The following is a 26,475-nucleotide window of genomic DNA, read 5'->3' on the forward strand; positions in this document are numbered from 1 at the left end:
ATATTCAGAGAACTATTAGGAAAACAAAAAAAACTATCATAGTTTCTTATTCCCCACCCACGTTTCAATTTTGTTTTTATAGTGTTTCTATTTTTTTTTTTTTTTAATAAGCATGCAAAACTGAACATAAGTTAAAAACTAATCTTGAGTCACCTAGATATAGACTATGATCTTGATTTTGTTGCACAGAAAAAAGCTTGTTCGGTATCCAGTTAGCAAACAAAGCTTTGGAGTCTCCTTATCATGCAGTAAAGTAAGTTGCTGAACATGCAAGGGAAAAACATGAGACAAGGCCTACAGAGAAGACATCTGCATTATCTTCAAGAGCTCTGTTCATTTCTGGACCAGAGTTCTCAAAAATACATGGAATCAGTCATGCTATCTGCAGCAGGTAAAGTTCAGCTACAGTTAGTCTATACTGATGACCAAATTTTCACATGTGGAGACTCAGCTAGCTGGCTCAATTCAGAACTCAGTGGAATAAGACAGCTGTACAGATAAAGTCAAAGGAACAGAAGGAGGAGTACTTTGATTAGTTTTAGTTACTTTAAAAAAGAGACAACAGTCACATTAAAATAGGGCAGGGCATAAAAAAAAGGAGCCAAAACACAATAATTTCTAACCTGTGTGAAGTCTGGATCCTGAGAGGAGTTCTTGAAATCTCTCAGCATTCCCACAGCCTCAAGATACTTTTTGGTGCACAGAACTTTCTCTTTATCACGGCCTGTGGCGAAAGCCAGATACAGGAAAAAAAACAAAAACACAAGTGGACCTGAGGAACAGCTACTTGACAGAAAGCAAAACAGGCTATTTCACACTGCTGTGAACACTATTCCACACTGCACTGTGCACAAAAGGACTCCTCCAACACATGCACTAGGGACTCCCTAGAAAGAGATTAATTGAGCAGACAGTGGCTCCTGCAGAACAAAACCAGCTTAGGTTCCTGCTTCTGTAATCTGGACAGCCCGTGTTCAAGGAGGGCTAAGCAGACAGTTACAAGACAACCTAAAATTCTGCTCTTCCTAAATATGGCTTCTAACACTAAAAGCAAGAAACAAGCTGAATAAGCAAATACATGATAAAAATACATGATAAAAGCTTCGAGCTAACAAGGCTTCACCATATACACTTTGGGCTTCTATTCACTTCGGCCTTTGATCCATGTCTCTTCCTGTAACTAACCTGTTTGCACCAGGTATCCAATGCTGATATCATCCACTGGGAAATAGGCAGCTGTTGCTCCATACTCTGGACACATATTGGCAATGGTGGCTCGGTCAGCAATTGACAGCTGGGCTACACCAGGACCAAAAAACTCCACAAATTTACCCACAACTCCAACTTGGCGAAGGTGCTGTTATAAAAATACAGTGACTACATCATCAATAGGTATCAGGAGACTTGAGTAAAAATTCTACACACATTTTAAAGCAGGAAACTATATATAGTAAACTACATTAGGAAAAAAAAGGACAGAGAGCTGCAAATTCCCAAGAAGATAAAACACAGGCATGTGGTGTTCCTTCTGAAATACTCTGCCTCTCACTTAAATTAGTGTCTATCTTCGAATAACTGCATTTATCCTGACTTCTCTCTCTAAGGAGAAAACAGCACACTCCTTTGCCAGTGAACTCTTGCAGGCAGAGGAACAAGAATAGCTATCCCCACAAGAATCAAACTGCAAATGTTTGAAAACACAACATTTGGATGGACTTAAAGAAAAATTAACTTTCCCCAGCTGGAGGTTCTCTCTAGAGCCAGCAACCCATGATGAACGAATCTACCAGACTGCTGAGCTTCAACTCAACATCACCGCTGACTCAGTTAATACTCTCAATTCAGTCACAAGCCACAGAGTGAATAAACATATTATGAGCATGTGAGCAAAATGCCCATAAATCAAAGACCTCAGACTGTAGAACTTACTGTTTTCAGCTTCTACATTGCCTCATTCTAAGCGTGGCCTTCAAAAGAGAGCCATTCTGTTTATTTTGAGATGATAAAGAATTGAGAACTTTGTACAGTGCTGCTCCAAAATGGGCCTACATGTGAGGAATTAAACAGGCCTTTAGGCACCAGCACTCTGCTCTATTTTATCTACATTTTGGGAAACAGATTTGCATAACAAATTTGGGTAGTTGATTCCAATCCACAGAGCAATAAGTCTGAAGCATCAAAACAACTACATGGAAGTATACACAGGGATCCTGAGTACACAGCACATTTTCAGCAGTAATGACCAAAAAAAAAGGCATGTTCATTACCTTGGTAATGGTGAGCACTATGTCAGTGGATGTTACCAGGGGCTGAGGGTTTCCTAGCAGCTTATAGCCAACCACTTCAGGAAGCACCATGCTGATGGGCTGGCCCAACATCACTGCTTCTGCTTCAATGCCACCAACACCTGGAAGCAACAGAACTAAACCATCAGACTATCCGAAAGACACACAAGAGTCAAATAAACCTACGAGGTAAGTATTTTATGTTGACTTAAGTTGAGAGAAGGCACACAGTAAAACACGGCTGAGACCTCTGTGAACAGATGTTTGTCTTCAGTTTTCGCAAGGCTGTTTTTTTGTGCAAGGTTAAGCTTTAGTTCCATATTTCTAGCCTTGATCCCCATCAGATGGGATATTAGATAAATCTAAGTAACTCACTCAGAAGAGACTTGGATTTCACAGTGAGCAAACAAAAGTTTCATTTAAAGACTTAAACATGGCATGAATAAGCAAAGAACAAAACCCCTCACGGGGCACAGAACATTGGTGTGCTGTTTGTGAAACGTACAGTAACTACTGCTTATCAATCAAAAGCAGACAAGTCGTTTTACAGGAAGGAAAGTTTACTCTACTCAAAGATGTAGGTTGTTCCCTGCCCACGGAATTGGGTAGGAACTTATCCTTAAGATCCATTCCTAACCCAAACTATTGTATGATTCCATAATTTTGAAGCATACAGACCATTCTGCCAACAGACTGTTCACTATGAGCTACTGCACATACCCCAGCCAAGTACTCCCAAGCCATCTACCATGGTGGTGTGTGAGTCAGTGCCCACCACGCTGTCGGGATAGTAGTAGCCATCCTGATCCATCACCACTCTTGCTAAGTATTCCAGGTTCACTTGGTGGATGATCCCGGAGCCTGGTGGAATAATCCTCATGTTTTTAAAAGCCTGAGAGCCCCACTGAAACAAAAAGTGGAGTCAAAAGTTTTTAGCACATGTGAGCACTGGAAGAATTTACGTCTGTTCCATCTTTGGTCATGCAAATAAGATTAACTACTTCAGTACCTTTAAGAACTCAAACCTTTCTTTGTTCCTTTCAAATTCCAAATCCTGATTCTTTTGCAAGCTGTCTGATCTGCAAGTGAAAATAATCATCTGTCACAATCAAAAGGATCCACCTGATATGTGTGGTCAAATACGCCAAAATGGTGAAAGAAGAGTTATTAGTTAATTTTAATGCTGATCAATCTCAGCTTTTAATGTCATCACAGCAGCAAAACGAAGGTAATCAATATTGCTTGTAAGGTAAGCAATATTGCTTATTTAAGAAGTTTAGTTTAAATCTGAGCACTGGTCTGCATATCATACACATGGTTGGCTTGAATCTTGTATTTTGGGAAAACATAGACTACATCTGCATCAGAGCAATGTGAAGTTTTCAAAGCCTTGATAAATACAAGGAAACCAGAAAAGCAGAAAGGCGAACTGGAACACAACTACCTTGCAGTTTAAATTAAGCAGTAGCTACCCCCGTGCTTTAAGACAGAAAGGGCTAACAAACTTTCCACTTATACCAGCTCCCTAACCTAGGGCTGAAGGGTTTGAAAGAACTCAAGCCCAGAACTGGCCAATATTCTCTCCACACCTACAAGGTCCTAGTAGAATCAGAACAACGCTGGGACAAAAAGTAACTATCAGCCAAAAATTATCTAAGTAAAGTCCTGAATAGGAGTGATAAAATGAAAGTTATTAAAGTAGACAGGAAAAGTGATCAAAACAGTGGGAAAGTGGGGGGAAAAAAAAAATTGTACTGTTTTCCAAAGATCTCATAAAACTGATGCAGATGTCATTTACAAGTTTTAAAATGTTAGGCTTCTAGTTTATTTAACTGCTGCTAAAACACCCACTAACTCACTGGTAAGTCTCATTTTTTATTTTGTGACTGTTTCTAAATTCTTCAGTGTTAAGATTCACAATAACCTCTACAAAAATTTAAAGGCAGCTTATTTTTGACAGGAGTGTATGTCAAAACATTTGGCCTTTCTTCTCCCATCAGTTATGAAACTGAAGCAGTGAGCTTGTGCCTCTATAAGCCTTTAGCCAAAAATATTAAAAAAAAAAAAAAAAAAGGAAGAAAATGGTTACATTTAAAACTTTCCATCAACATTCCACTCTGAAATAAGTTCTATGTTACATCTCTGCTCTGAAGTTCATTATTTTTACTTAGCAGAGCCCCTGAAATATTGGCGCTGCTAAAACATTCTTTGTGATCTTTTATTTCTGCTTTTTATTCTTTTTTTTTTTCTGTAATTTAAGAGGCCTGCTTCAAAACTATCCCTTACAGAGGGCAATAAATACAGAGCACTTCTGCAGGCAAGGCAATTGCAGACTAACAAACTTCAGAAGTTTGGTACACAGAAGGAAACCACAAAGAAACACGCACTGGCAAGATCTGTTCCAAAGAGTATTTTGGTAGACTCGTGTTTACATATCAGGGTAAAAGGAACCCTCTGTAAAGGTCTTAGATTTAACTGTGAGTCTATGAGCATTCGTCTGCCTGCTGCACATTCAGGATTGGCCTGCATTATGCTTCTTTCCTATACTTTTACCAGACATATTAATCAATATCTTGTGCTCTTCCCTGTGGAGGCAGAGAACCAGCAAACAGCTGGTCAGGGCAGCTCAGGTCTGCTGTTACATAAATAAGGAAGAAAGGAGACAATCTTGCCTATCCTTTCCACGAAGCCCCAAAGGTCAAAAAGTGCAAGTGGAAAAAAGCTATTTCTGAACAACTAATAATAATGCAGTATTATGATGGAAAACTGTGATCACCAGAGGTCTGGACTGAGCCTGTTTCTACTGACATTCAGTCCAGGCTTGTGTGGCTGAGAAAGGCATCACAGAAGGAATAACATTTCTATTTTGTTCACAGCAACTGATGCAACACTTTGACTTCATCATTTCTCAAGTTCTACAACGTTCAAATGCTTAGAGTATCACCAATTGCATTACCAGCTTCCTAACATCAAGAAGTAAGAGATGTTTTGAGATTCTTACCGCCTGTTAAAATCAACTTGGATGGAGTGATCTATCACTAGATCAGCAGGACAGATGGGATTGATTTTTTCAGGGTCCCCACCAAGTTTCTTCACAGCATCACGCATTGCAGCAAAGTCAACAACAGCAGGTACCCCACTAAAATAGAAGATAATTAGACAATGTGAAAGGAGAAAAAAAAGGCAAAACAAATTCTGCCAATGTCCTGAAACTCAGAAGAGATACCTGAAGCCACACGGGAAGCAAACTATGGTCTCACCCTAAGTCTTGGGATCATTACTCTGCTTCAGAGACAGTATTCTCTGTACTGTGTCCAGTTTTGGGCCCCTCACTGCAAGAAAGATATTGAGGCCCTGGAACGTGTTCAAAGAAGGGCAACGAAGCTGGTGAGGGGTCTGGAACACAGGGCTGATGAGGAGAGGCTGAGGGAGCTGGGAATGTTCAGCCTGGAGAAGAGGAGGCTCAGGGGAGACCTCATTGGTCTCTATAAATTCCTGAAGGGAGGCTGTAGTGAGCTGGGGGTCGGCCTCTTCTCTCGTGTCATTAGTGATAGGACCAGAGGGAATGGCTTCAAGCTACGGCAGGGGAGATTCAGGCTGGACATGAGGAAGTATTACTTTTCAGAAAGGGTGGTCAGGCACTGCAATGGATGCCCAGGGAGGTGGTGGAGTCACCGAGCCTGGGGGTGTTCAAGGAAAGGCTGGATGTTGTGTTGAGGGACATGGTTTAGTGGGAGCTATTGGGAATAGGTGAACGGTTGGACTGGATGAGCTTTGAGGTCTTTTCCAACCTTGGTGATTCTATGATTCTATTCTTAGGCAGATGAATTCAGAAGAACAGGAGAGACTGAACTGTATCTGCATTCTGAGTGCTGTAACAACGAAAAACTAAAACCAAAATTCATCAAAGTTCATCAGGGAGATTAACATGGCTGGGACTCTAGAAAAAATAGTTCAATTCAGCATTCCTTTCGGTCCTTGAATTTGTTTCTCTTTTTTGCTCTGTTCTGCTCTCCTTCCCAGTACTCTTTAAAGAAAAACAAAAACAAAACAAAAAATTTGGGGCAGGCAGAACAAAAAACCAACTGTGTCCTTCTTTCCATTCTCTGCTATGTTTATCAGCTGATTTCAGGGCAAAGGCCATCTCTTCCAAGGTTTGTAAAATGCATGAGAATCTTCTTCCTGATTGGAGGACTGAAGTCCCTGGGGGACTTAAATTATGCAGATATTTGCTGGAAAAGCAATGTGGCCAGGCACGCGTGGTCCAGACGGTTCCTGCAATGTGTTGAAGACAACTTCCTGATGCAGGTGGTGGAGGAATCGACGAGGAGAGGGGTACTGCTGGACCTTATTGTCACTAATAGAGAAGGGCTTGTCAGGGAAGTAAAGGTCGGGGGCAGCTTGGGTTGTAGTGACCACGAGATGGTGGAGTTCAAGATCCTGAGTGGAAGAAGCAAAGCAAAAAGTAGGACTGCTATTCTGGACTTCAGGAGAGCCAACTTCGATCTCTTCCGGGTGTTGGAAGGCAAGGGGGCCTGTGAGAGCTGGTCGGCATTTAAGCAGCTCTTCGTCCAAACTCAGGATCGGTGCGTCCCTGTGAGCAAGAAATCGGGAAAGGGTGGCAGGAGACCTGTGTGGATGAGCAAGGAGCTCGTGCACAAACTCAAAGGAAAGAAGAAGGCCCATGAAATGTGGAAAAAGGGTCTGAGCACTTGGGAAGAACACAGGAATGTTGTCAGGGTCTGCAGGGATGCGACAAGGAAGGCTAAAGCCCGCCTGGAATTGAATCTGGCAAAGGGGATAAAGGATAATAAAAAAGGCTTTTTTAAGTACGTTAACAGTAAAAGGAAGAGTAGGGAGAATGTGGCTCCCCTGCTAAGTGACGGGGGTGTGCTGGTAACGGGGGATGCTGAGAAGGCGGAGATACTGAATGCCTTCTTTGCTTCTGTCTTCAGTGAAAAAGCTCCCCCTCGGGAATCTGAGACCCTGGAGATTAGTGAGAGGATCTGGGGAATGGAAGACCCCCCTTCTGTCAGGGAAGAGGTGGTCCGGGAGCACCTAGGCAACATCAATGTTCAGAAATCCATGGGACCCGATGGGATGCATCCACGGGTGCTGAAGGAGCTGGCAGAGGTGATTGCTGAACCGCTTTCGGTCATCTTTGAGAAGTCTTGGAGGACGGGGGAGGTGCCTGAAGACTGGAGGATAGCCAGTGTCACTGCGGTCTTCAAAAAGGGCAAGAGGGAAGACCCAGGCAATTATAGGCCAGTCAGCCTCACCTCTGTCCCTGGAAAGGTGATGGAACAGCTGTGCTGGATGTCATCTCCAGACAACTGGAAGAAAAGGAGGTGATCAGGAGCAGTCAGCACGGGTTCACCAGGGGGAGGTCATGCTTGACCAACCTGGTAGCCTTCTATGATGTTGTCTCTGGCTGGGTGGATAGGGGGAGAGCAGTGGATGTAGTCTACCTTGATTTCAGCAAGGCATTTGATACTGTCCCCCATGACGTCCTTATAGCAAAGCTGAGGAAGTGTGGGATAGATGAGTGGACATTGAGGTGGGTTGAGAACTGTCTGACTGGCAGAGCACAGAGGGTCGTTGATGGTGGTGCAGAGTCCGGTTGGAGGCCTGTAAGCAGCGGTGTTCCTCAGGGGTCGGTGCTGGGTCAGGTCTTGTTCAACATCTTCATCAGTGACCTTGATGAGGGGATGGTGGCCACCCTCAGCAAGTTTGCTGATGGTACGAAGTTGGGAGGATTGGCTGACAGCCTGAAGGCCGTGCTGCCATTCAGCAAGACCTGGATAGGCTGGAGAGCTGGGCAGAAAAAAACCGGATGAGGTTTAACAGAAGCAAGTGTAGAGTCTTGCATCTGGGGAGGAATAATTGCATGCACCAGTACAGGTTGGGGGATGAGCTGCTGGAGGGGAGCTCTGCGGAGAGGGACCTGGGTGTCCTGGTGGACGACAGGTCGGCCATGAGCCAGCAGTGTGCCCTTGTGGCCAAGAGGGCCAATGGCATCCTGGGGTGCATTAAAAGAGCGTGGCCAGCAGGTCGAGGGAGGTGATCCTCCCCCTCTGCTCTGCCCTGCTGAGGCCTCATCTGGAGCACTGTGTCCAGTTCTGGGCTGCCCAGTACAAAACAGACAGGGATCTCTTGGAAAGAGTCCAGCGGAGGGCCACCAAGATGGTGAGGGGCCTGGAGCATCTCTGCTATGAGGAAAGGCTGAGTGAACTGGGTCTGTTCAGCCTTGAGAAAAGAAGGCTGAGAGGGGACCTGATCCAGGTCTATCAGTATCTGAGGTGTGGGGGGCAGAATGGCGAGGCCGGACTCTTTTCAGTGGTGAGTGGAGACAGGACAAGGGGAAACGGCCGGAAACTGCAGCATAGGAAGTTCTGCACCAATGTGTGCAAGAACTTCTGTACAGTGAGGTGACGGAGCACTGGAACAGGCTGCCAGGGAGGTGGTGGAGTCTCCTGCTCTGGAGATGTTCAAGACCTGCCTGGATGCCGACCTGTGCGACCTGCTGTAGGGAACCTGCTTTGGCAGGGGGGTTGGACTCGATGATCTCTGGAGGTCCCTTCCAACCCCTACAATTCTGTCATTCTGTGAAAAGTGCCCTCCATGCCTCCGCTAGTTTTACTGGTAGAGCAAGGTATTCAAGACTTCCTAAAGAACAAAGGACCTGACTACAGAACACCTCTATTTTCAGAAGTGGATTTCATTTGGGAAACCCTCTTGCATATCAACATATCCTACCATGCTACTTGCTGAGACAAAAACGTTGTCCGTGATGTGTCTGTAATGATTTAATACCATTCAGTATCTCACAAAGAATGAGCTTCTGCAAGAGTAGCATACGGTAGCAAGAATTTGTTATGAACTCCTGATTATAAGAATGCTATTAAAATTTTAAAATATAGCAGAAGCCCTGCAGGAAGAATCATGGTTGGGGTGTCAGGAACATCTGGGGGTCCTCTGGTCCAGCCACCCTTCCCAAGCAGGGCCATCTACAGAAGATTGCCCATGCTTACACATATCTCCAAGGACAGAATCTCTGCAATGTCTCCTGGCAATCTGTGCCAATGCTTCTCCTCCCTCAAGAAAGTAAGAAAGCATTTCCTCACACTCAGAGGAGACCTCCTGTTTTTCAGTTTGAACCCATTGCTTTTTGTCTGTCTGTCACTGGCACCACTGAAGGAGCCTCACTTCATTCTCTTTCCACCCTCCATGCAAGTACTTTCACAAACTGGTAAGAGCTGCAACTCCCCACCCCCCGCCCCGAGCCTTCTTTTCTCCATGCAAAAAAGGCTCCACATTATCTAGCATTCAGCACTACCAGCTGTTGATGTTCAGTAGCTTGAAGCAGGTTGTTGGTTTTGTTTTTCCCCCAGAATACGCATACACTGTGGAAAGAAGCTGATGCCGCATTATGGATGGATCTGAGGGAGGGCAGGGGTGGAAGAAGGCGAGAGGAAGATTCATTTACCAATTTACAAACCTCATGCAACTGAAAAGAAGCAGAGATAATACTCATCTATATACTCAGAGGAACTCAGCATACCTGCAGAACAGTGAAATCTAGTAAATTCAATAATCCTAATCCACGATCTATGGATGTAATTGTTACGTGGCTTCTGTAAGGCTACCAAAAGCTCCATTTTCTAAACGATCCCACTCAGGAACATGTTTTTGAATACAGCTGCTCTGCAGACTTAAAGCAAAACTTTTACAACTCAGCTAGAAAGAAAGGAGTAAGAAAAGCAGTAACTAAGGGAACAAAGCTTGCTTATAAACTGGTTGCCTCCATACTCTTTTTTTTTTTTTTTTAAGGTTTGCAACAGCCAACAGACAAAAATGAGTATCTAGGAAAACAATACTTTTTTTTTTTTTTTTTTTTTTTTTTTTTCAATTGAAGCTCTGTTAGTTTTCCAAACATCTTCAAAAGTTGAGCTGTATTGGGCTCCCGTCCAGTGGTCACCATATGGGGAAATGCAAACCAGGAGGTACAACAGGCAAGATACATTACACTCCTGAAGAATAAAATAAAGGGACAGCTTAGCAGCATGGGGCTTACCACAGAAGAACTGAGATCTCTGCTCTGTACAAAGGTACAGGACAAAAGTTCAAAGTAATGTGGACTTTCATGTCAAAAGCCCTATTAAAAACAGTTAGGAGTTACTGTTTCACCTGAAAATTTACTTTGCACATCTAACAGGGACTTACTAACATATGGGTATTACCACCACTGCAATAAATGGGCCCAGTCTCAGAGTCCATCAGGCAGGAATCTCAACTGACATTTTTGGGGAAAAGTAGACATTCATTTTTTCAGAAGTCTTTAAAAATATACACTTGGAATAATAGTGATTTAGAACAGAAAGCAATGGTGGGGCTAATAAATGAGGACTGAGAAGTGTACAATATTAAAAGCTAGAGCCTCTCCAAAAACAAGGAAAAAAAAAAGAAACCAGCAAAATCTCTTATTTCAAATTTCTCCATTTGCACGCAAACACATCCATCTTACTTTCTCTCCTTTTTTGGGGAACTTCATGAAGATATTTATTTCTGCATCTCAGAGGTACTTCACCTACGCTTTTATTACCAGCATCTGCCTCCCCAAGAGCTGTCTGCATACTAATATCCAGGAAAGCTGAACACAATCCCTCCCAGCATTTCACTGCTATTGCTTCTCTCAGCTCATCCCCTCCATCCCAAGCTGAGTAGTACTCCTGCAGATTCAAAAACCACTCTTGCTAGCTGTGGAGAGCATCAGACTCACGTGAAATCTTGCAGAATAACTCGAGCAGGCTTAAATGGCACTTCAACATTCTTGTGTTGCACCACTTTCCAGTTGAGAATATTCTCAACATCTTGCTTCTTCACTAGGAACTCGTCACAGTTTCGGATTGCTGCTTCCAAGAGGACTCGAATAGAAAATGGAAGGCGTGCTGCATGGGCAGGAGGTAATAAGAGGTTATAAACACAATGGGAAAATACAATTTTCTACCCAGAATGACTGAAAACAGTTTAGATGATTTAACCGTTTTCTTGTCCTCAAGAGATGGAGAATGAAAGTGAACTGCAGTATTTGTGCATCTGCTAAACTTTTACTTCAAGACAGAAATAAGTAGGCCACTCCAAAAGTAATGCCTCCTAATTATTTCCACAGAAACTACAACAGATACAAAGAGAACAATAACACCGTTGCAGGAGAAAGCTGTCTTCTCTCTGGCCTGACTGTAGAAACTTGAGCCTTCAGCTTATTCAGCACCACAACGTGGACAGAGTTGATGATATGTCCAAGTTCCAGGAAATCCTGGAACCTTTCCTTTTCCAAAAGCCAGCACACATCACTTTACCTGCTGAGGGCTGCATCTTGAACTTTTTCTTCTAGAGGCCATTCACGCCACCCCTCTATGGACTGCCATTTTGACTATGGCTTATTAACCAGGACACAGTTACTTTCATCTTCATACAGTTAAATAGGTCCTGACAGATCTGCTTACAGTGTTCTCTCCATTCCTGTCTGAGTAATCCTGAGACCTGCCTGTCACAAACCTGTGATATTCCAACACCGCCACCATTATCTCCGATGTATCAGTGAAGATATTCAGCTCTGTACACAGCTCCCTGGTTGCAATTCCCCCAGTTCACATGGATGACCTGATCGAGATGCTCTTCATTTCACGGTGTGACAGCCGTGCAAGGCCATTCAGAACATAGCTTGTCTTTCACTGCTGCAACTGCTGAAACACATCACTCACCACCTTGCAGTGCTCATGTCCACCATTTGGTGTCCATAACCATTCAGAAAGCATCAATGAATGTCAATGGATGCAGTGTTTTCCACAGGGAGGAATTCAATGACACAGCTCTGCTTCATCTGCACTTCCATGCCAGACACCATTCTGTCAGAACACCCCTCTGCTGCCATTCGTTGCATGACAACAAAATGTAAGAGAAAATTGGTGGGAAGATTCAACCTCTACTGCCATATTACCAGCATCTTTCCCTGATATAATGAGTCAGCAATGTAGGAAGCATTACCTTTGGCTTAATCCTTGTACATGTGAGATGTTACCAAAGATTAGAATAGCCTTGACAGCCCTACCATGAGTAATGGGTATGAAGAAAAGATAAAAGCTTATCTGCAATAATGGATGTTTGAGATCCTCTCTTTAAATATTTCAATTAAAAAAAAACAACCTGAGAAGTCTGTTGTAATGTTCTATCCAGGGTCCCCCAGACACAGAAGTCATTTAATCACTTAGAGCCACTTGCACTTGTGGTTTTTTTTGTTGGTTGGTAATTCACCACCACCACAGTCAGTTGGTGCATTACTCCATCTCTCTGCTGGACTGTGAGAATTTCACCTTTTTTTTTTTTCCTTTACAGAACATGCAGCTTATTCCTCTTGGGATTTTGAAATAAGACAACTGCTAATAGCATACATGCATCTGCCTGTCTCTTAAGACTCATCTCTGCTTTCCAGAGACCAGGTCCACAGTTAGTTCATTCCTCATTTACGCAGTATCTGAGCTTGCAATGCATTTAACATTCAAACAAAATGTTCCTTCTCTTCCAAGCTTATTTCCTGAATTCTTCCTAATCACTTGTTTTCTCTTTGAAGGAAGAGGAACACTCCACACGGGCAGCTATAAGCTATAGATACTGGCTTTCTAGGTCAGTGGCATGGGTTGTAAGGTTTTTAACACTGACAAACAGAAGTTGCCTAAGAATATTCAGGAATTGTTAGTGAGAAAAAGCATCTTCGGAAACATTTCTCACCTCCATTCATTGTTCCTCTTATATTTGAACAATTTTTCTGGATGACTTAGCTATATCAGTCAGGTCATTTCCAGCCTTTCACAGCTGTGGAGTAAAAACTTGGATCTGGCTAGCCCTCCTTATTCATTTTGGAAAAACACAACTGCAACATGCAGTTTGCATGCACAACATGATGAGAAAAATAACACTATCAAACTGTTGGTACTTCTATAATTCTAAGTTTCCAGAAATAAACTCCGCTTTTCTGTTTTCAAGAAATATCTTCTGAACTCATAATCCTCTCCATGACTGTACAGTCACAGATTCATTATCACCCCATGCTGCAGTGCCTCTGGTATTGTTCATCAAAGCTAATCAAATGCTTCCCCTATGTTGTCAACGTACCATATCTCACGTCTTCCAATTTGCTCAGATTAAAGAACTTCTTCTGAGGCTGTGTAGCATCTAGTGGCTCCACAATCTGTACAAAAGGGTTGCTCATGGTTATTAAAGACACCTCGTGTCCCTAAAATACAAAAGAAAAAGAATTAGCACTATCTTCACAGCATGTGTCCCACGTGCAAAAGACACACTCTATAACCCCACAAAATGTCTGTTCCATATATGTGCAAAGCCCATGCAAGACAAAAAGGCACAGCAAAGCCTGTATTAGTATTGCCCTTTCCCTGCAATCCTCTTGTAACATGTCCTCAGAGATAAAAGCTGTGCAGGAAGATAAGAGCATTGTAAAAATTTAAGAGGCATCACATGACTTACAAAACAAGTTTAATGTCTGCACTGACATTGCTTGCACTACTGTCTTCTTTGGGCTATTTCTGGACTGCCCCCTGAGCCCCTGTGATGCAGTCACTAACAATGCAATCTTGTTGAAAGCTAAACAGAAAGTCATTCGCATTCAAAATTAAAAATTAACTCAAAAATTAATTCAACCAAACACAAACATGATGATTTTATTCAAGCTAGAAAGAGTTACACAGTAAGATTACCAACCCTATCCGAATATTTGAGAATCAAGGAGTCGCCTTGCCATCAGCAATATCTCAGTCCCCACAAAAAGAAAATTAAGGCTGACTCTACCGTAAACATCTTGAGATGGTTTTTGTGGCTATCCTAGCAGTTCAATGGGCAGAATATTCCACTAGGATAAAGGACTTTTAACACTCACTTACACAAGTTAAAGTGTCTGCGAATATTTCCAACATCAAGGCACAAAATGGCCTGAATTCATACTGGAAACATCTCTCCATCTTCAGAAAAGTTTAGCTGCATGTGAACTGCCTGCTGAAACAGTTTGTAGGACACTAACACCTGAGTTCTATCCAAAGCACTTTTGGGAACACTTCAGGCTGACATATGCCTGGGAACAAGCCAACAATTTGAGAAAAAGAACACTGTTTTCATCCTTTGCCAGGCAACATGATTATCTTTTTCTTTAACAAAAAAAAAAAAAAAAGAGAGATAAAACTCAGTTTTCACACATCACTGTTCCTGCCTTCTTTCAAGTAACATTATCTCCCTGTGTCTCAGTTTTTCAAACAAGCAAGAACAAAAAAAACAGTATGAAATTGACAAGCTTCCTTGACAGGCTGGTGCAAATGGCTGCACAAAGACCAGGACTTGTCAGTAGTAATGTGTTGTGTTACTGATTTGTGTTAACGTCAGGCCAAAGGCTGAATTAGTTTATTTCACCCATCGGACCTCACTGACTCTTCAGGAAATACAAATACACGGAGAATTATGGAATTGTTTGAGTCGAAAGGGTCCTTTAAAGGCCATCTAGTCCAACTCCTCTGGATGAGCATGGACGCCTACAGCTCCATCAGCACCTGGCCCAGCCTGACCCTGAGTGCCTCCAGGGATGGAGCAGTCATTAGATCTCTGGGCAACCAGTTCCAGTGCTTCACCACTCTTATCATAACAAACTTCTTCCTTATATCCAATGTCAATCTCCCCTCCTTTAGTTTGAAATCATTTCCCCTTGTCCTGCCACAGCAGACCCTGCTGAAGAGTCTGCCCCCTTCCTTCTTGCAGCCCCTCCACAGACACTGAGCGGTCACTCAGTCTCCCCTCAGATCCCTGTCTCCTCCAGGCTCTCAGCCTGTCCTTGCAAGAGGTGTTCCATCACTTGTGTAGGATTCTTAAAGCACTCCAGCACAAATCACATCTCACAAATTTTCAAGTTAACAACAGTTAGGGGTGACACAGATGGAGAGAGAGGGAAAACTGAAGGTCTGAGGAATAAAGTATTGAGATAAGAAATATAAGAAAGGAAAACGCCCTGCATTCTGCCACACAAAACAAGGGAAACTTCTAAACAATGTCCAAGCAAATTAGAAAGGTAAGAAAATTAACAGATTGCGACCATCAAAACAACTGAAGTTAAAATGAGGCACCGCTTACTAAAGACTACAAATCTGTGCTTGGAAATTCACAGAAGCTTCCCTCTTTCAGGGAAAAAAAAGAAAAAGAAAAAAAAAGCTTACTCTGTAGCATTCACTGACAACTTACCTTGATTTCTTTGCAACATTTTTTTTTCTCCTTGCATAAGGCCAAAGACCACTTACTTTCTGCACTGTATTGCCCTAAAATTCCAGCTGCTACTGACGTCTCACCTCTCACATTCCCAACTACAAGTCATTTGCTGAGATTCCTTTTCCCAGCTTTGCAGATACCACTCCCTCACACAATCTCACCAAATTTTGGTCGTCCTCTTCTTTGGTAACCATGACTCACACAGGTATTCCCCTTCTAAAGCAACCTCAATGCTTCTTGAACTGAGCACAACTGAAACGAACTTCTTCCTTTCCCTGACTGCATGCTATGATCCTAATGAGTTTTATTTTCTGCCTTCCAAGACGAGAATTTTATTTTATAGAATACTCATTTCATTTCATGGAAAAGCCTGACAGATAAAGCAGGAGATCATTACTTCAGTATGACCATATGACTCCACCGTACTCAGCTGACACACTTTTATCTGAGTACAAACTGAACCAGGAACATTTCTCATTTAAGCCGATGTCTTGGCAACCCACAGAGGCAATTCAATCACACATTATTGACTTGCTACCATTTCTTTGCCATCATCAGTTAGCTAAACAAAGGTGCCAAACTGAGGTCGCCAAGGCTCGCGTGCATGTTCTCTTACCTTACCTGGTCAAAGTGACACAAACAAACCTTACAACCTTGTAAGCTCCACTGAGCCCCCAGCAAGAATTGAAGTATAGAGAATAAATACCAAATTCTTAACAACATTGCTGCAAATTTCACAGCACAAATCCACAAACAGTCTACTATTATTTCCAAATAAACTATAAACAAAATGGCCAAAGCACTGCACTCGAGTTGCTGACCTGCCTAAAAGTTGTGAGGAAGCAATACTCCACAGGTTAAATCCACTAAAAAAGAAATCATACAATCACAGAATGAATCCTAGAATAGCTTGACTTGGAAGGGACCTTAAAGATCAAGTAGTTCCAACACCTCCTGTGGGAAGGGCTGCCACCCACTGGATCAAGCTGCCCAGGGCCCATCCATCCTGGTTTTGAATGCCTTCAGGGACGGGGCACCACAGCTTCTCTGGGCAAGTGTGCCAGGGTCTCACCACCCTCTGAGCAAAGAGTTTCCTCCTAACATCTAATTCTAAACCTCCTTTTTCAGTTTATGGTTCCCTCTTGTGCTATCACTATCAGACCGTGTAAAAGAATCAGTCTCTTTCCTGCCTACAAGCTCCCTTTAACACTGGAAGGCCACGGCAAGGTCTCTCCAAAGCCTTCTCCAGGAAGAAAAAGCCCAGTTCCCCCAATCATTCTTCATAGGTTCTGTCATAAGCAACTTGCTGATGTGGTACTCCATCACATTACCTAGGTCTCTGATGAAGATATCGAAAACCACTGGGACCAAGACAGAACGCTGGGGGACTCCACTCATCACCAACATCCACCTGGACATACAGCCATTGACCACAGTCCTCTGCCTGCGACTATCCAACCAATTCCTGCTCCATCAAACAGCTCACCCATGAAATGCATATCCCTCCAATTTAGGGATAAGAATGTGGTGTGTGCCCATACTGAATGCTTTGCGCAAGTCCAAGTAGATGACGTCCTTTGTCCACTCATTCCATCACAGAAGGCCACCAGACTGTCTGAAGTAATCACTGCAGTGGATACTGATTAACTCGAGATTGCAACACAGAGTATTTATTCATTTCATGTAAATATGCAGTGAGGTTAGCCAGCGTCTGCCTGCCAAACACTGGCTCAGTATGCAGGGGTCACAACGCACGGTCACAGCAACAGCTGAACATGCAGACTGAAGCAAGCGCTGGATCTGCTGCCTGATGGCCTCCACACTGTTTGCACAGAGGTCACTTCTGAAATGGGGATCTGCATGCACACCCTCGGGAAGGCAGAAGTGCAAATGAAGAGCTTTCTCATGCTAACAGCCACAAGTCACCCACACAAGCCACACTCCTCCTGGCTCCGGAGGACAGCATTCACTGCTGCCTACACTCAGGCCTCTGACTAGCCAGACTCTAGACGTCCATTCCCCCACCTCTGCACAATTCTGGATGCTCTCCTATGATTTCAGTGGCTTCACACGATTGATCTATCTGAGGAAATGGGTCAGAAGGGAAGCAAATTAAGTTTTCCTTCAGCCTGCTTTGCAGAGCAAAAGAAAACTATTTTAAACTCAATTTAGCATCTTTAAGGCTACATAAATGTACAGTGGATCAGAAAGCAAAGAAAACAGATGACTTTACAGAATCAGATTTCAGAGCACGAGCATGTGAAGACTGGGGGGCAGATTTTCCGTAAAAGTTATAGCAAAAATAATTTCAGGCAAACAGAGAAAAAGAGAAAACTAGCAAGAGAAGTTTTGGAGTAGAGAAAAAAGACAGAAGTTAACAGAAATATCATGATAGAGAAGACCACCACAAACCCAATGACTTGCGTAAAAACTGCTAGGCCTTCAAAAAGCTTCCTTCTGTCTCACAAAATCCATGCCTTTGTGACTACATACTTGAAGTTGAATCTGGAATAAGGATGTTTAGCTTTTAAGCATTACCTATACAAATCTGCCTTTTTGCAGTATGGTAAATTTCACTTTCTTCAGTTGTAATCCACTAAAGCAGCAACATTCCTTCCTTTGTACAGTCCCTTTCAAACATCATCTGCCAGGACACAAATCCTCATTACTTTAGCCTTTTCAAAGGTTGTATGATTTCTACAAAGTGAACAAGATGAACTACAATTTTACTTCATTGTTTCCTGTGCCAACTAACCCAGATTGGCAAACACTGGTCTTGTTTATATTAACGCTGAACATCTTTAAATCTCAACTCCTTCACTATTAATAGTTACCCATTCAGAGTGCTATGCCAATGCAGTTGCTCAGCACTCTGTCACTCACCTTCACATCCCATTGGAGTGTATTCTGAATTTTCACACAGACTGCACATCAGCTCCTCACAAGAAGTATTTTCAGTCTTTCCTGTATCCCAGCCCTAGAACTCTCTCCCTCACAGAAGCAAAAGTGCAGAAAGATTCTAAGCATAGGCATGGAAACCATGAATACCAAGAGGGGAAGATTTATTTGGACTGGGCCATAACTTTCCAAATATAAAACAAGGAAGCTGTTTTTCATGCACGTAACACTTGCCCTTCCAAGCAGAGAATGAACTCTTAGCTAGAACAGCTGCTCCTTAAACAACCATTGGAAATGATATAGGAGGGTTCATATCTCTCCAGCAACAAAACTTTGTATCGTGATGCTCTACCAAAGCATCCACACTAGCAAAATATGTGTACATCACCCTCCTTCTATCCGTATTGAGTCGATCAGTAAACTCTATTCACCATGATAGATCAGACATGTCCTTGCAACAACAGACTAGCAGGAGAATGGGCTGTGATGTACATGCAGATCTCTGTGGTAGACCACAGCACTGGATGACCATCTCAGCAATACACTGTCCTGGTTTCAGCAGGACTAGGGTTACTTTTCTTCACAGTGGTTGGTATGATGCTGTGCTTTGGATTTAGGAGAAAAACAGCATTGATACCATACTGGTGTTTCAGTTGTTGCTGAGTGGTTCTCGCACTGAATGAACCTTTTCTGCTTCTCGTGCTGCCTTGCTAGCGAGGAGCTGGGGCTGCATAAGGAGCAGGGAGGACAACAGAATCAGTCCAGCTGATCCAAAGAGGTCAAAGGCACGTTCCACACCGTATGAATTCATGATGAACCATAAAAAAACGTGGGGAATTGGCTGAACAGGCAGCCATTTTGCAGGACTGAGCAGGCATTGGTCAGTAGGTGGTGAGAACTTGCATTGTGCATTACTTCTTCTATACGTATATAGCTATTATTACTATTACTTTCCCTTCCTTTTCTGTTTTATCAAATTGCCTTTATCTCAGCCAAAGAGTTATTGTCCCCTCGATTTTCTCTCCCATCCCAGTGCAAGGAAGTGAGAGAACAGCTTGCTGGTGCTCAGCTGCCTGCTGGGGTAAAGCCACAACAAACCACTGTCTCTTTTATTTCATCTTTGATATCTCAGTTATTGCGCTGTATGGCCAATAACTTTGGCCAGCAAGCCAATGTGATTGCCAAACAACTCTCCATCAAATTCAAAAAGACATGCATGTCAGGTGAAGTTCTCAGTGACTGGAAACAGGAAAAAGTCCCTTGCAGTTTTAAGAGAGAAAGGAAGGCCTGGGGAACTACAGGCTGGTAAGCCTCACCACTGTGCTTGGGAAAATCATGGAAAACATCCTCCTGGAAACTACAATAAGGCAACACAGGGATGTGATCTGAGACAACCAGCATGGCTTCACCGAGGTCAGATTGAGTCTCATCTACCTGGAGGCCTCCAATGACGGAGCCACAGCATCAGTGGACAAAGGAAGAGCAACTGATGTCATCTGTCCAGACTTGTGCAAAGCCTTCAATACCATCCCACACCACATTCTTATCTCTAAATTAGAGACTTGGATAGTTATTCAATGGGTAAAGAATTGGTTGGATACTCGCTGCCAGAGGGTTGTGGTCGATGGCTCTATGTCCAGGTAGATACAGGTGATGAGTGGTATCCCAGTTCAACTTCTTAATCAATGGTACAGACAGTGGGATCAAGTGTACCCTCAGCAAGTTTTCTGATGACATCACGATGAGTGCTGCAATCGACACAACAGATGGAAGGAATGCCATCCATGGGACCTAGACAAGGTTGGATCCACAGGATCTTACTGAGATCCAATAAGGCAACATGAGAGGTGCTGCACTTGGGTCTGGGCAATCCCAAGTATGTGTACAGGTCAGGAGAAGAACTCACAGAGAGTAACCCTGGGAAAAATGACCTGGGGGTTCTGATAGAAGAATTTTATGGTCGGACTGGATGAGCTTGTAGGTTTTTTCCAACCTTGGTGTTTCTATGATTCTGTGAAAAGCTTTAAAAGAGCCAACAGTTCATGCTTGTAGCCCAAAAGGCCCACTGTATCATGGGCTGCATCAAAACAAGAGTGTCCAAAAGAGCAAGGGAAGTGACTGTCTCTGCTCTGCCCTTGTGAGGCCTTACCTGGAGTAATGTATCCAAACCCAGGACCCGCAACACAAGAAAAGACATGGATCTCTTGGAATAGGTCCAGAGGAGGGCCACAAACATAACAGGAAGGATAGAGCACCTGTCATCTAAGAAAGGTTGAGGGAGCTGTGTTTGTTCTGCCTGGAGAAGGCTTTGACAAGACCTTGCTGTGGCCTTCCAGTACATCTTATAACCTGGAGGGAGAACAAATTTTTACATGGTCTGACAGTGATTGGACAAGGTAGAACAGTTTTAAACTGAAGGAGGGGAGATTCTGATTAGATATTAGGAGGAAATTCTTCATCCAGAGGGTGGTAATGTCCAGAACAGGTTGATCACAGAAGCTGTGGATGCCCCAAGCCTGGAGATGTTCAAAGCCAGGCTGGATGGGACCCTGGGCAGCCTGATCTGGTGGTTGGCAACCCTGCTGACAGCAGGGCGTTGGAACTACATGATCTAAGCTCCTTTTGGAGCTATGCTATCTCAGGATTCTAAGATTTTAAACATCAACTCATAAAACTAAACACCTAATGGTTTGACTGACTAAAGTAGACATCAATTAGTAAAAGTTATTTTCCCTTGGCAGCTTGTAAATCGACTGTTACCAGTGGGAGGAATGAGTTAGCATAGAATCACCAATTGGGCAGTTTAAAATGAACACCTTATAGGACACGAGAGTGGTTAAATCCACCAAATGTAATGGTGGAAGACTTAGACCTGCAAGGATTATGGGAATCCATGAAGAAACTTCCAACTGAAAACTGGGGAAGGGAGAAGTTAGTTGGCAGGACTGCTCTGGGGAAAAGGCAGAAGACATATGGATCACTCACAGCTGCAGCAGCACATACCACCCATGCTCAACCTGATCACATCTGTACCAACACTGCGATGACTGCTCCCCCTCCAACAGCACAAGTTATTTACCTTAGTTTTGCCTACTCAACTGGTTGACATTTGTGTGCATATGTGGATGTAAAAATCTGAGAGGAGCTGCTACAGAACAGCAGATTACTGAGTTGTAAATCCATCAAGACAATACTGAGCATGCCACTTGTGACATTAGTAGAATCATGCCTGGCTGAAGAGCACTTCTTAAACCTAGGTCTACTGCTCTCCTCCTGAACAGAAAGTAAGCGTCTGCAATTTACACAGCTCTACATATGGTTTCACATTCTGCTCACCAATGGCCCTAATTGAAGGCATTGACAACTCAACTTTCAGTTTACCTAAGTTACAGATTTCTTACCCATGAATCAAGATCTGGAAAGCGGAAGAGCAAGGAAAGCATTCTTGCCCGTGTTAGAACTGGATGATCTTCAAGGTCTCTTAATCCCACACCACCTTGTGGTTCTGTGATCCCTTAGCAGGTCAAGTAGGCAAGAAACTTCAGTCATGTTGGAATTGCAACACGTTCTGTATGTACCTATCCTGCTTGAAAGAACCTTTTAAGCATGTTGGCAGAAGTCTCCATGCTTGATATGGAAGGACAGCTTCTTCAGCATGAGTCAGGGATCCGCAGTAGTAACACTCTGGTAAGTAAATCCATTCACAATTCAAGTCAGTTTGAGGAGTGAAGGGGGAACACAGATAGTTGTGTGATAGAAAAGAATCAGCTGAAAAATCCAAGTTGCTTAAGAAAAATGTTTTTGTTATCCTGGCATCTATTAAAAAAAAAAAACAGAACAGCAAAAACAAAAACAAAACAAAAAAAAAAAGGAATAGCCCAGCATTTGGATAAAGTTCAACACCGCCAGTAGAACAAGCAGAGTCTTGTTTTGTACTGTATCTAGCTATTATAATTACATTTGTAGTTCTGTATGCACAAAGAACAGATGAGTACAACTACAGCTGCAATAAACACACAGGTTTCTTGTTCTGATTAAAAAAGCTCTTACTGTTTAATACTTGCTCTACCTGTGATGGATAAGGCCATTGTATAAGAACCATGCAGTGCTGCCCTGCTGTGAACTACCAGCAGTGACACTTGAGAACTATTAGAGCCTTCAGAAAGAATATGTTTCTCCATTGCACAGTGAAGCCCATAGCTACACAGATCCTTAAAGAGAAGTCCACTAACTTTTTGACAGCTGAGAAACTATTCCACTGGTATAAACCATGGCATTATTGTGCACTGGAAGAAAACACAGCAATCTGTAATGGAGTTTATTTAAAACACTCCGCACAACATTTCAGGGAGCCCATTTCAACTCACAGCTCAAAAGGAACTTTGTCCTGGAACGCAAGTGAGACCCTGAACTGCTGACTTTATTGCTTCCTCCTAATGTCTAAAACTTTGACTGCAACATGAAAGCACACGTGTTTTCAGAGCACAACGAGCGACACTTCAAGCACAGTGGGAAGCGTGTGTTCGTATAAATGATATATTTCACTGGCTATCATAAACACTCTGAGGATTTCACCTTGTTAGCAGTGCTGTAGTACCGTGTAGAGACCGTGTTTGTGAAATCAAGCCTCCGCCTTTTTACAGAAACTCCAGCTCCAAGCAGGCTGGAAGTTCAGATACGTCCAGTTTCAAGACAGTAAACTCCCTCAAGTCATCCCTCTGGAAAGCGACCTTCTCTTCCCTCACCTAACAAAGCACGCTTTTTGCTCGAGGGATCACTGAAACACTTCCCGTGCACACATCTCACCAGTTTTTGATGATCCAGGTAAGTACACATTATCCAGTATCTTCAAACAGCCTCCGGAACACAATCTAACCATGTACTTAACAAAATCCAGATCCTAATTAAGCAGGCAAGAGTGTTAAGGGAATGCTGTGTCAGCAGACTCATCAGTGAGTGCCCTAGTTAAAACCAGACTTTTCTTTTCCTGCAGAAAAACAAGCAACATCACACTTAAGAATAAAGGAAAGCTTACCTGAGGTTATAGTACACTGAAAATTGAAGCTTTCAATATTTTTTTTCCCCTTAAAGAACAACTTAAACCTTTTTCCTACTTCTGTACAAACTTGCTACTCACTTCCCCCATCTTGGCAGTCCTAGACTACTCATTAATAAAAATGCAGCATGGACTAGTTTTAACAAAGAATTAGCTTTCAGTGTTAGGACAAAAAATATACATATATCCAGGGGCACATGCAGAAGCATGTTCCCAACAATAAGTGAACATGGGAGCACTGCAAGAGAGCTGGAAACACACATCTCAGTAAGCACCTGGAAAAGTTTAGCCTGAAATTCAGTTTCAGAATGGGGGATTAAAAAAGACATTTCGTTATGGGGGACTAAAAAACCATTCTGTTACTGGTTTTGTTTCAAAAGCCTCATTTGAAGGTTGGCAAGACGGCAGCAGAAGAGCATGAGGAAGGAAAACAAATTGGGGATACTGTCAATTAGCCCTCTCCTCATTACAGAACCACCATTTGAGTTCTGTGAAGTTCTGCTCCTGCACCCATTGGAGTCCCTCTGTGTGAACTGCCACTGCTTCAGAACGATCACAAATGTGTAGGTGGAAGGATGAAGAACTGAAGAAAGAATTATTAATGTTGTGAAACAAATCTGGCACCATCAGGAAGAAGTCCTAATTTTTCAGGTCATGGCAAATTGCACTCTGGAAGTATAGCAAGAGATTTCTCATTAATACATCTCCAACTTAGAATTTCAGCAACTATTTGACCATTCATGCAGACAAATCCAACTTTTAAACCCTCTGGTTTCAGTTTGCAAGCAGAGCAACTGAGTATCTGATAGCATTTCATCAATTCCAGCCAGCCATTACAAGCGCTTACTAGCCACAATCCCTGAGGAACCAACTGAAGTTTCAACAAAACATTTCTAATCAGCTTTTCCAGAGTTTTCCACAAAAAGACCAGAAAGAAAAAAGAAAAAAAAAAAAAAGAAAAAGCAGAGAGTATTTTGCAAGTTCCTGGAGTCCCTGCCCTAAAATTATTCTATGTCCTGATGCCTATGACAGCATCCCAAATATCTGGAGGAAATGTTCCTACCTACAGCAGTAGCCACTCCACAGGCAACACTGAAGGCAATAACCATGAAAAATTCTTATCTTCTATTCACGCAAACAGGGGAACCTGGAGAAAAAGCCTCATCTTTACCTTCTCACTGTTTCTCTGAGGGAAACAGATCACCCTTCAATTCTAAGCCTTTCAGGAATTTGACACATCATAACTGTGTCAGGGAGAAAATTTCCAGCTAATTACACATTAAAATCCCACAGTGAGAATACGTGTTAAAGAACACTAGCAAAATAAATTTCCCACTGTATTTACTACTTAAATATCAATAATATTTCTTCCATTCCAGGTTTTCTGCAATTATTGCATAAGCTCTTGCATAATTACCAGAATCACTTTATTGGAAATATCAAAGTGGGGGTGCATCATTCATGGCTGACACTCAATTCAAAGGAACCAGAGGGAGGCAGGGGTCCAATTAAAATGTCGTATGACTCAAAATGAAGTTCGAAAGACCTCAAGCCTTTAGTTCTGCATTCTCTGTAAGAGAGCGTCCAAACTCCTCCACACACTGAAAAGCTCTACAACGGGAATCCTGTCTGTCTTACAAAGCCCAGGATAAAATACTGACAAGTTTTCGAGTAACTCCTCATACACATCAAAAACCCAGAGGGCATAAGAGTCAGCCGCACTTCCTACTGTGTGTGCATTAAATTCTCCCTCTGCCCTTTGAAGAACCAACAATCCCCAGAAGTCTATTAGGACATTCTGACCAAGCACAATTGCTTTCAAGCCAAGCATTACAAAATAAACATCCCAGTGTTAATATTTGTCCCTAGGGTGGTCTTCCTCTACTACCGGTAACGAGCCAGTCTGAACAATGGCAGCAGCACCGCGGACACACGGAACCCAAAAGCCGGAGCGGATCCGCCCGCAGCCCCGTTCCCGCTGCCGAGCGCGGGCAGCTCCGCCCGCAGGCAGCCTGAGCGCAGCCTTCCCCCGGCCCCCTCTCCTCCCAGCCAACAGACGAGGCCGAACCCCCGCCGCCGTTAAGGGCCGCGCTGCAGCGGCGTGCCGCCCTCAGCGCGGCCTGGGCCGCAGGATGGCCGCTCCGCGCCCGCCGGCCGCCAGGGCGGATCCGCGCCGCCACCGACCGCAACCGGCAGAGCCCGGCGCCGCACGGAGGAAGGGCGGGCGGCTCGAGGCGCCCCCCCGGCTAAGCGGGAGGGCGACGGGCGGGCACGGCGGCCCCACCAAGCGCCGCACTCACCGGGGAGCTCGCAGGAACGCAGCGCCGCCGCTTCCCCGCCGCTGCCGACGGCCTCGGGAGGGATGGGGCGGGGGCAGGCCGGCTCCGCCCGCAGCCTGAAAGGCTTCCCGCCTACCCCCCGCCCTCGCCGGGGCGGCCGGTCGGTGAGGCGGGTCTGGCTTTCTGCTGTCGCTCGGCGCTTTTCGCCCGCTGCCCCTCGGCGTTGCGCTCTCGGGATCGCCGTCTACACAGAGCGCAGCCCTCGGCACGAGGGGAGGAGCTCGCTGTCCCGGCTGTCGGTACTGACAGCGTCTGTCAAGCTGACCGCGATGGTGGCGGCAGCCCTGAAGGAGATGCAGGAGTGCAGCGTCCTTCAGCTGTCCGATGTGGGGCCCTTCTAAGTGTGCAGCGCGCCTGTGATACAACGGGTGCGTTTGGGGCTTAAATATTTATTATAAATAATAAAGCATATTAAAATGCATCTAATTATAATGAAAGCATTAGATAAAGAGGAAAGACGGAAATAAAGGTCTGTAGGGGTTGCACTGTCGTGTCTTTCTAGCAAGGAGGGTGTCTGACTTCGATTCAGAAATCCACCTGGTGTGGGTTAAGGTGAAATAACACTCTGGGTCCATAG

The 26,475-nt window shown here is 43.8% G+C and overlaps 1 protein-coding gene across 2 annotated transcripts in view; it reads right to left on the minus strand.

Moving 5' to 3' along the window:
* ACO1 (aconitase 1) overlaps window positions 1-25,988 on the minus strand; it is a 42,267-nt gene extending 16,279 nt beyond the window's left edge. Inside the window, exons 1-9 of one of the 2 annotated variants that reach the window (XM_048932087.1) lie at window positions 25,860-25,988; window positions 13,458-13,578; window positions 11,065-11,233; window positions 5,287-5,424; window positions 3,295-3,364; window positions 3,006-3,189; window positions 2,268-2,407; window positions 1,186-1,357; window positions 624-724 (exon numbers count right to left, since the gene is read on the minus strand). In XM_048932087.1, the coding sequence (XP_048788044.1) occupies window positions 624-724; window positions 1,186-1,357; window positions 2,268-2,407; window positions 3,006-3,189; window positions 3,295-3,364; window positions 5,287-5,424; window positions 11,065-11,233; window positions 13,458-13,554 (1,071 nt within the window). In that variant the 5' untranslated portion in view covers window positions 13,555-13,578; window positions 25,860-25,988. Of the gene's footprint in view, window positions 1-623; window positions 725-1,185; window positions 1,358-2,267; window positions 2,408-3,005; window positions 3,190-3,294; window positions 3,365-5,286; window positions 5,425-11,064; window positions 11,234-13,457; window positions 13,579-25,859 lie in introns of those variants that run through there. The other variant, XM_048932086.1, reaches the window with a different exon arrangement.
* Between the last annotated feature and the right edge of the window lie 487 nt (window positions 25,989-26,475).

This window comes from Lagopus muta, chromosome Z (genome assembly GCF_023343835.1).
Source record: "Lagopus muta isolate bLagMut1 chromosome Z, bLagMut1 primary, whole genome shotgun sequence".
Taxonomy (NCBI): domain Eukaryota; kingdom Metazoa; phylum Chordata; class Aves; order Galliformes; family Phasianidae; genus Lagopus; species Lagopus muta.